Source organism: Equus asinus, chromosome 5, assembly GCF_041296235.1.
Source record: "Equus asinus isolate D_3611 breed Donkey chromosome 5, EquAss-T2T_v2, whole genome shotgun sequence".
NCBI lineage: Eukaryota > Metazoa > Chordata > Mammalia > Perissodactyla > Equidae > Equus > Equus asinus.
Window position 1 is genome coordinate 16,248,883 of NC_091794.1, and position 11,355 is coordinate 16,260,237.

General features: G+C 43.7%; 1 protein-coding gene across 1 annotated transcript; it reads right to left on the reverse strand.

The window, feature by feature from the left end:
• Positions 1 to 236: 236 nt before the first annotated feature.
• Positions 237 to 1,388, reverse strand: ZNF80 (zinc finger protein 80). Its single transcript, XM_014838593.3, has one exon. The coding sequence runs from the start codon at positions 1,244 to 1,246 to the stop codon at positions 353 to 355; it is 894 nt and encodes a 297-aa protein (XP_014694079.2). The 5' UTR covers positions 1,247 to 1,388; the 3' UTR covers positions 237 to 352.
• Between the last annotated feature and the right edge of the window lie 9,967 nt (positions 1,389 to 11,355).

The window sequence follows — 11,355 nt, forward strand, 5'->3', positions numbered from 1 at the left end:
AGAGCTGTAGCAGAAGTTTCTGCCAAGTGCACAATAACTCAGAGGTCTCTCTCCTGGATGAATTCTCAGATGCCAGGTAAGATATTTCCCATGGCCAAAAGTGGTTATATTCAAAAGGTCTTTCCCCAGCATAAGTTCTATGATGTTGGCTGAAGCAGGCCCGTCTGCAAAAGGTCTTTCCACACAGCTTACACTCTTAGTGAGTTTCTCTCCAGCATGAATTCTTTGATGGTAAAGTGAGGGATGAGCAGCAGCTTAAAGCTGTCCTATAGTGACAGGATTCAGAGTGCCTCTCTCCAGTGTGACTCAAGTGTCAAGGGAAAGAAAAGTTGTCACAAAAGGCTTTCCCACATTATATGCACTGAAAGGTTTTTCCTCTAGTGTGGATCTTCTTATGCTTAACAAAAGCGGATCGGTAGGCAAAGGCCTTTCCACATTCCCTGCACTCATAGGGCTTCTCTCCAGTGTGCCTCCTTGTGTGTCGAGTGAGGGAATAGCTGTAGTAAAAACCTTTCCCACATTCTTTACACTCATAGGGCTTTCCTGCACTGTGGGTCATCCCATGTCGGAAAAAAACAGAGTGGTAGGTGAAGGTCTTTCCACATTCGCTGCACTTGTAGGGCTTCTCTCCCGTGTGAATCCTCATGTGTCGAGTTAAGGAAGACTTGTAGTGAAAAGCTTTTCCACATTCTTTGCACTCAATGGGTTTTTCTCCGGTGTGGGTCAGACTATGCTGGACAAAAACAGAGTGGGAGTTGAAGGTCCTTCCACACTCTCTGCACTCATGGGGCTTCTTGCCAGTGTGGATCCGCTGGTGGTACGTGAGGTGTGACCTGCGGCTGAAGAGCTTCCCACACACCACACACTTATAGGGCTTCTCCCCAGTGTGAATCCTCATGTGCCGGCCCAAGTCTACATTTTCCCGAAAGGCTTTCCCACACTCCTGGCATTCATAAGGCTTCACCCCAGTGTGAATCCGCTGATGTCGAACAAGTACATAATTCTTGTGAAACACTTTCCCGCATTCTTCGCATTTGTAGAGGGTCTTCCCTGCATGAACCAACGCGTCTTTACTCGGTCCCTGTGAATCACATTCATGGAGCGCATTTCCTCCAGAGTCTTGCTTCTGTAAAACCCTTGAGCGCAGACTATCATCTGTTCCCAACCCATCACATTCAAGACTCATATTTGGAAGGAAGGTCTCCTCGTGGGAGACGGTAACTGGCCTCAAGTGCCCTTCCTGCATTTCCAACAATACTTCCTGATCTCTGGCTTGCTCCAAGCTGGAGTACCTTCTGGCTCCCTGAGTCAGTCTTATCCAGAGCAAGGCTCCCTAAGACAAAGCGGGCTGGTCTCGGGTTTTACTTGTCACCTGGACAGATGATTCGGCAAAGGCCTCTCTTCCCTCTTACCCGTGCATCAGCTGTTACATCAACTCTGGGTTGGGAACCGCAAGCTCCAGTGAGACCTGGAGTTTGCAAGTCTCCAGTGTCACTTTCCGGAACAGGGTCCTCTGGGCCTGGTCCAGCTGCCCCAACTCCTTCCAAGCGAGGGTCACGGCGACGTCCAACACTGCAGCCTGAGACGCGGCTGCAACCAAGCAGACAAAATGTCCACGTGGCACCAGCTTCCGCCTGCGCAGAGGGCACCTCCGCCTACAGATACCAGAAAACACCGCACTCAGGCGCTGCCGCCAGTAGACTACAAGTCCCAGAGGCCGCAGTTTCACTTTTTTGTATCCGGCAATTGAATTTTCAGTTACTATGGAAGTTCACCTGTGTGGCTGGTTGGACGTTCACTCTGGTTGTGTCAGAGAGAACCTCCAAACATGCAGACGAACATGCACGTGAACGTGCATGCCAGGAATTTGGCCACGCAGAGTGTGGGGAGCAAAAGAGCCATACTAACCGCTTTATTTTACCCGCTGACGCTCATCAAACTGTCCCCGGGGCTGGATGCTAAAGTCAATCTAGTCCAATTACCGAGTGTTGGAAAAGGCATGGAAATTCAGGATCTCTTTTGCATTGCGGATGGTTCTGTCGTTAGTAAAAACATATTGAAAAGCTTTGGCCTCACCTCCAAAGAGAAGCTTTTCCATATGCATCCTGGGGGACATGTATAAGAAAGTTCACGATAGCAAATACCTGGAGAGAGTCCAGGAAAGAGGATGGATGGGGTTCTCCACAGAATGGAGCATTATTCAGCAGCCCGAGAGCGCTCTAGTCCACTGCTAGCGGGGGAATCGGAAGCATCACAATATGTGTCAAAGAATCTTCAAAAATTAAGGGCCCAGCGGTGCCAAGTTCCTCTGGAACTGGGTAGGAGGGGAGACCATCATGTGGAGGATGGTGACAGTGGTTTGAGTAAGACCCTGATCCACTGCCCTCCCCTACCCAAGCTGGAGCTGGTTGTTAAAGTGAAGAGAGGATCTTGGAACAAGAGAATGAGAGGCAAATTTGAAGGTTCTGGCAAACAGTGGAAAGAAGAGGCTTGATGGTCATTGCCACTCTGAGTGCTGGGACCTCTATCATCTTTGCTCTTCATGGCAGCCGTTTGGAATGTTGTCTGAGAATCTGCCCAGCTCAAGAGGGGAGACCTAAAGATACTGACATTGCAGGTCTCCCAGTGAAATGGCCTGGCAGGTTGACTTTCAGCAAATATTTAAACTTAGTTTTATTTTTATGTCTTCTGTGCTGGCCAGAACCTCCATCTACAGTGTTGAAGAGGGGAGATGATAGCAGGTGCTATTTTCATTTTCCTGACGTAAAAAATTCTTCTATTATTTCATACTTGAGAATGTGTTTAGCATGGATTTTTGTGTATCACCTGCTTGATCACTTTCATAATATATAATAATATTAGGGTCAGAGAAATGAAAGGCCAGGCAAACACATCACCTGGGAAAATGTGATAGAGTTTTCTCACCCAAAGGATTTGGTGGAAGTCAGTACAGTCAGGATACAAAGCAGAGAGCTCAGTTGTGTTTTCCAGAGAGCAGGACTCTCCCCAGGATAGGAGGCAGTACTGGATGGCCATGACTTAGGCAGCTATACATGAGCTGGTTTGAATAGGCGCAGGGCTGTCTTGCCTGGGACATGTGCCCCCATAAGTCTCAGGATGCTACATATTTGAGACAAAGTTCTGTCCAGCAGTGGTTCTCTGAGTGTGGTCCTTAGGTTCAGTTGTGTCCACTTCTAAGAGTTCAAGAAAGGCTGACCACTAAATACTGGCATTATAACCATGATAATATGGGCAATTACAAAATGAGTTGGCTTGACTTCTTGGAAAAGTCTAATTTTTTTCTTTAGCAAATTTACCTTTCAATATATGATTTTAGTGTTATATAACAGTTTTCAAAATGATTAATGCTTTCAATCATTTGAGCCATGAGTAGCAATGCTTGTAAGTGACCTGAAGATCTCAGCAGGAGGTTGTTATAAATTAGGTCACATCAACAGCTATACTATATTGAGTCTGCTATCTGGGAGTTCTCAGGGGGACTTCTCACAAGGGCTCCTGTGTCAGCCTGGGCCACTGCAGGTGACTTCACACTTGTGAGTATAGACTGTCACCTGCAATTTTCAGTCCTTGGACACACCCATGGGCAGTGTCCACCATCATTCCTCTGCCTCCCTTTAGCACTATAGACCAAGCATGAACACAGACTTTTTCTCTGATATCAGACCAGGATGTGAGTTTATTGAGACTTCACTGAAGGCTGGGGATCACAGACAGACTTCCACACAGAGAATAACTTATAACTGGCTGCTAGTTATGGCTGTTCTTAGGGCCCTCAGTTCCTAGTGCGTCCTCCTGGGACCTCTGTAGGACTGCCTTTCTGTTCAGAGTCCATTCTTCCCCCTTAAGGAAGAGGCCAGGTTACCTCTAACCACCAGAAACACCTCGAACATGATTCGATTCCCCAGAGACTGGCCCAAGTCAAGGCTAAGAGAGAGGTTCAGAAGAAGTTTCCTTCTCAACTCCGTCTCAGGCCCGTCTTCCCCATTTTCTGTTCCCATCTTTTACCTGTAAGGATGACTGATGGGTGTAGTACCTACTTCCTTTAGTGGAGACTCCACCCCCATTCACAGAGTATTAGCCTTACCTTATGTCTACAATAGTACATCCCTTTAGAGCAACATTTCTACAAGATAGCATACTGACTGTTATGGGTTGAGCTGCATCTCCCCCAAAAGATGTTGAAGTCCTAACCCTCAGTAGCCATGAATGTGACTTTATTTGGAAATAGGGTTTTTGCAGATGATCAAGTTAAGTTGCACTCATTAGGGTGAGGCCTAGTCTAATATGACTATGTCCTTATAAAAACATTTCAGAAAAAAAGAGAAAGCTTCTTCCATTAAAAAGACTGATCATGATGGGAAAGAATAGTGTTTTCAACAAATGGTGCTGGGACAACTGGATCCACAAGCAAAAGAAAGAACTTGGATCCTTATCTCATACTATACATAAAAATTAACTCAAAATAGATCATAGACCCAAAGGTAAGAGCTAAAACTATAAAACTCTTAGCAGAAAGAGGAGTAAATTTCTGTGATCTTGGGTTAGGTAATGGTTTCTTAGACATGGCAGCAAAAGCATGAGCAACAACAACAAAAAATAAATTGAGTTTCATCAAAACTAAAAACATTTATGCTTCAAAGGACATCACTGATAAAATGAGAAGACAACCCACAGAATAGGAGAAAATATTTGCAAGCTATGGTTTTGACAAGTGATTTGTATCCAGAATATACAAATAACTCTTACACCTCAAAAACCAAAGACAAAAAGCCCAACTAAAATGGGCAAAGGATTTGAATGGATATTTCTCCATAAGGGATATACAAATGGCCAATAGCATATGAAAAGATGCTCAACATCATTAACTGTCAAGGAAGTGAAAATTAGTGAGATACCATGTCCTACTTACTAGAATGACTAAAATTAAAAAGACAATAACAAGTATTGATGAGGATGTGAAGAAATTGGAAACTTCATACATTGCTGGTGGGAATATAAAATGGTGCAGACATTTTGGAAAGCAGCCTGGTAGTCCCTCTAAAATTTAAACATAGAGTTACCCTAGGACCCAGCAGTTTTACTCCTACGTAGATATCCAAGAGAAATTTAAAGACATGACTGCACAAAAATCTGTACATAAATGTTCATAGCAGAATGATTCATAATAGCAAAAAGAACCCAAAAGTCCATCAACCCAAGAGTCCATCAACTGATGAGCAAATAAGCAAAATGTAGTATATCCACACAGTAAAATATTACTTAGCCACAAGGATTGAAATACTGATACATGCTATGACATGAATAAACCTTGAAAACATTATGCTATTCGAAACAAGCCAGTCACAAAAGAACACATATTGTATAGTTCTATCTATATGAATTGTTCAGAATAGGTAAATCTATAGAGACAAAGTAGGGTTAGGCATAGGAGGGAGGGATGGGGATTGACCACTAATGGGTTGAGGAATATGTTCTAAAATTAGACTGAAGGATGGTTGGACAACTCTATGAGTATACTAAAAACATTGAATTGTACACTTTAAATGGGTGAATTTTATATATGTGAGCTACATCTCAGTAAAACTTTTTTTAAACGCTCGTATTCAAATGTTCAAAGAACATTTCATTTCAGGCATATATACAATACTATAATGACCACCTGTTTATTTACAATGCAGCTTAATAAATAAAATCCTACAGATGTCATGGAAACCTCTTGTATACGCCTTCTGGATTCAATTAACTTTGTACCACTTTGGAAGTAACTAAGTTATTTACTAGATGTAAACTTGATATTTACCATTTCTTCAATGTTTTATGCTTCTGCTAGATTTGCATTTATATATTTATGAAAACATTTATATTTATTCATAAACAGTATATAATATTGATATTCACATATTACACCTGTGGGGAATCAGAATTGGTTACCCCAAAATCTATCTCTTTGCCTTGCCTTGATTATTTTTAAGAACAAAAGACTCTGAAAGAAACTTTGACCTTCCCACTAACTGCCTAAAAGAAATTTAAAATAAAGTCCTGTCCCCAGGACAGGCCATCACCATAGATAACTCTGGGTATCGATAGACTGGGAGGATCCTTGCTAAACCCACTCTTATCAAAGTTCTATTTACCAAACATTCTCTTTTCCATTTCTATGTGAATTGCCTTCTTCCCCTTTGAGGCCCCAAACCACCCGCACCCCCAACATCCTCCTTTGTCTTTAGCTGAAGATGGTGTTTAAGATGAAAATCTCTGCCAGTTTGGTGAGTTACTCAGTTTTCCTGGGTCTCTCCCATGTATACATGTTAAAAAAGCTTTGTTTCATTTTTTCCTGTTATTCTGTCTCATGTCAATTTAATTCATAGCCTGGCCAGAAGGACCTAGAGTGGGTGGAGGAAATGTTTTCCTCCCCTATACCCCTTTTATTTTTAACTTTTCCAAATTCTAGTCTGTTCAGTTTGAAATAACACCTTGTGCAGAACATCTGCAGTGTAATCCAGGCTGCATTTCCACAAGTCTGTGGGCATCTCCTCCAGAAGCCCTGAGAGAGGTGAAGCTCATTCTGCCTGTAGCACTTTGAAGAGTCTATATTTGTCCTTGGAAAGGACACGTTTGTCCAGACATGGTCTGCTGAGGTAGAACTTGGTCTGCTATGCAGACAAAGTTCCACAGGCTCACACAGGAAATTTAGCTCCTTGGAACCACAGCTGCCCTGTCATCTCCACTTCTCTGTGTTCTCATCATCTTCTAGGAGATGTTTCCATATGGTTAACTTTCCACTGGTGAGCTCTGTGTTTTCCCTCTTCCAGAAAATGTATGTTTTGCTTTCTCGATCTGTTCTGTTGCCAGTTAGCAGAAACAGAATAGTCTCATCATTTTGTCTTAGGATCTGGTCCCTGAGTCCAGCTATAGCAGCAAAGGGCCCCAGTCTCATCACTGAGTAGAGTGGGTCATTGAAGGTCCTGAGCATGGCAGGGTGCCCTTGGACTTCTTTCCCAACCCAGTGCTAGGTCCTTCATGGCCTCATCTGTGCTGATAAGCCTAGAGTCATCTCCAAATTTATCCTATACAAACATTCAGGTCAGAGAGATGCTCCTGATACCAGCTCAACACAAGAGTGACATAAGGGAAGCCATATTGTAGAAAGGAAACTACATCATAACTTTAAATGACTGCTAACTAGCCCACACATGCTCTATAGATTTTTCGACCCCTCCCAGCTGCTTTAAGATGATAACTTTCTTCTTTTGAGTCCCTTAGGAATGTGATGACCCCCAGGCAGAGAGCCTATGCTGATAGCCAAAATCAATGACCACTGAAAGATCAGGGTATAGGGCAGCTGCTTTATCCTCTGATGCATATCCAGTAAAACAAAGGACTATCAGGAACAGTGACCAGAGGTCTGTCCCACCCAGAGAGCAGCCACCTCTCCCTCCTGGAGACCGGGCCAGTATATAACTGCCCTGTAGTCTTTGTTCTGTGAGATGGTTCTTTCAGACATGAGTCAGCCATCTTCCCTCCTGCAGCAAGCCGTCATAAAGTCATTTCTCTCCTACCACCTTGCCTCCTGACTATTGGGATGTGTTGCAGCGGGCAGAAGAGCCCACTTGGGTGGTAGGACTCCCTCACAGTGTTGTATCCATCTACCAAGACTCTGTGTAAAGCACACAGGAGGAGAAAGAAGAGGATGTATGGGCATATCCAGGCCTGTGTTGTGGAGCCGCACCCTCCTCTCCCCTTCTCACTGGGGCTGGTTGAGGGGGGGAGCAGAGGGGTCAGGAAGAGGTCTGGGAAATGGAAGAAAACTAGTGGCACCAGCCTTGCTCAGATACTCTGCTCCTGCAGCAGCCAACCCTGCATCCAATTGTCTGGTGGGGCGACCACTCCCACCCTCAGTCACATCCCATGGATATCTTTGAAGCAGTTAAGTCCCACTTCTCCCACCATCGTCAGCCTATGATGCTGGCCCTTGAAATTCTTCTATTAGGAGATGGTAGAAGAGAAGCCAAAAAAAGCGTATGGACCCGAGGCTCTTAGCAACAGGGTCCCAGGACATGCAGGCAGGAAAACAAAAATCAAAATAGTGACTTCGAAAGAGACTGACATGGGTGATATATTTCAATGCTGGCACATTTTCTTCCTTCAGAAGAAAAAAAAAATGGAAGTCTGATAGAAGGAAAAGGTCTTAGACTCTTTTTAGGGGTAGGTGAGTTAAAACAGCTATAAGCACTGGGAAGCTTTCGATTGCTCCCCTCCTCCATCCCAGGCACCTAGGGGAGGAGCCCAAGACTGGGTTTAAAGCAAATGTCAACAAAGAAGTAACAGTGAAACCCCACAGGCACTTCCGTAGGTCATCACCCAGATTCTAGAGCCACGTTAACTCAGTTTCCTTCCTCCTCCTGTGGGACAGGCCTCTTGAAGAGCTCATCTTTTCCAGACTCTCCTGGGCCTGGCTGCTTCACCTTTTTGCCTGTGCCTTACCCCTGCCTGGAATGGTTTTATTCCTTCTCTGAATGTCCAAGGTCTAACCAAAACGCCCTCTCTTCTGAAAATGTGGATTCTTCATGTTAGGAACAAACTCTCTTATGTATTTCCCTATTCTGTTATCCTTTATCTCATATCATCTCTTTTCACCTACTACCTGGTGATAAGGCTAATTAACCGTGTGCATGGCCTGACTGTCCCCAGACCATAAGCTCACCAGAGCAGAATTCCTATTGAATTCATCTTTATATCTCCCTCAGTAAGAAACACTGTGCCTCGCATGTGGTCCATGAGAGAATATATATCTTGTTTAATTTCATTCCTTTCGTAACTTAGAAAAAGGTGTTTTATACCCTTTTGACTGACTAAGAGAAGTATGGCCCACAGATGAGAATGACCTGCCCACATAGAATTCTTTCACCATCTCTTACTGCTTCAAACAGTATAAAGCCTAACAAACAACAAACAAAAAAACCAAAACACAAAGCTCAGTAAAGCGTATCCGCTGGTTATCTGCTTGGGGAGCCAACTTCTCTCGTGTGGGACAGCTCTGTTTCCGCCTCAGGAGGGAGCAATCCACCTCAACACACAATCAGATCCTTACTCCTGACACTGTGTTAGGACCAGCTCCTCCTCTTTTGCTGCTTGTGGGAGTTGCCTTTGGGCCCTGGAGCTGCTGTAATGAGCTCAACATCTGCCTCTCGGATGCCCAGTGGGTTCTGAAGCGCCTCCCCATGGTGGTTTCTGTAGGGAAGGATGACTTTCCGTTTTTCTCAGAAAATATTCTTTCTGACTGGAGGTTTCCCATGTGCTTCTTGTCTGTTCTACTTGTCTACCATTTGCTGACAGGCTGTCTGGCTCCTCAATTATTCATATATATGTAAATAATTATTTATTGCCATGTTTTCCATTACCAGGCCACAGCAAATCTTTCAGAGGTTGTTGTGAGATGTTAAAGTCTCACTCTGCAATGTCCTGATAAAAACATTCAAGAATAGGAAAGAGAGAGAAAGCTTCATTGTTTCTTGGTCCAGGAGGGCTTGGTAACTCAAAGTGGGGAGGCCTAGGTTTGAGAAAGGACTGACTTGTTGAATAATCTTGGGAAATTGACTTTACCCTTCAGTTTCTTCACCTGGAAAATGAGGGATTAGATCAGATTATCCAGCTCTAGGAATTTCTCCCTTACCACTTTTAGGCTATCTCAGTCTACAGTGAGATTATAGGATATAGGTCATATAGATCCAAGTGTGAAAAACGAGTAAATCTCAGGGTAGGAAGGGAATATTAAAGAGAAAATCCTGTCAGAAACAGAGTTCGTGAATTCATAGAACTATAATTACATATATAACTCCACTTTGGGATTTAAAGGGCAAATACCAGATGAACCACTGTGTGTCATTTTAATTTATCTCTGGGTTGTCTTCCTCAGAACTCTCAAAAATCCTTTGCCAAAAAGTTTAGTCCAATCTTGGCAGTCTTTGAGTGTCTGGATAGGGGTGATCATGCCATCTCTAAGAACTCATTAACTAACTCCTTCCATTCCTACCCTTCCCAGCAAGATGCTCTAGCTTCAGGACAAGGGCTGAGGTAAGGAAGGAGAGATCCTGAATATAGTCCATACTAAAGTCTAAGTAGGGGATCTCCCAAACCATGCCCTCCCATTCTGGGCTGTCCTGGCCCTTGCCTATAGCTTCTTCTTGCTTTCTTGTCTAATTAAAGGCTGCTCCATACCATTGCCCAAAGTTGCCAAGTTGAAGACTCTTCTATTAGTGGCTGAGCAGATGTGGCTGCTACTATCTGAGAACTTCAACTGTCCTTCTGAAGGTTTTTCGGCCTCCCTTCCACAAGGGGAGGGAGAATGTCTTAGAACTTTTTTGACCTTCGGTAGAGATAGGACTGATTACCATGGTGCTGTTGTCTGGAATTAGCCTTATACAAGACATCCTGATTTATCCCAGCCCACTCTCTGTCCCCAGACTCTTCATAAGACAGTGCTCAGTTGTATATGTTTTTATTGTGCTCCACAGGTTGAAACTCTTTCCTAGGAGTTGATAGAGGATAACTCTTCATCATTCCAACATTTAGAGTAGATCCCAGAATCCCAGAGCAGGCCTTCCCTGGGCAACCCCTTCTTCAATATTCTCTGTAATAGAGGAATATACTTCCTTCAAAATACCCAACTGATCTGCTCCCTACATATTTCTCAAGCAGCCTCTTTTATTCTTTCATTAAAGCTTAATTGATGGACTTTGATTCTGGCCGAGATAGAATAGCTCCATTTCTCACTAGTCTTCTCTCTTATAACTAAAAAACCTCAGACATAACATGACAAACACAGAAAGACTCTGAAAGGTGGAAGGAAAAAGGTGTACTGCCTGGAGCCGCAGGACTTGAGATACGACACCATGGGGAGTTCCCTGGTTTCTTTTGCCTCCAGTATATCCCAAACCACAGGATGCTAGAGAAGCCTTCAACCTGAAACCCCCGAGAGGCAAAGACAAAAAAAAAATGCAAAAAAATCCAAGAGAAGTCATTGTTCTCTAGTCAAAAGTCTAGGAAAAGAGCAGCTTAGTAGAACAGCAAATCTTTTTGATAATACCTGGCTTACTCCAGCCAAATACCAAAGGAAAAACAGCCACCCATTTGTGGTGACAGATGTATAAAGCACAAGAGTGAATGAAGAGAGACAAGACTGAAGACCCAGGCAGGGCCTACATGAGCAGGGGACTTTGAGTGCCAGAAGAAGCACCTTTGTTAAAAGTCTTTGGATTCTATTCTGTAGAGTGAGGGCAACTATGGACATGATTTCAGGAAATAACAACAGGTTCAGATTTGAGTTTTTGGTAG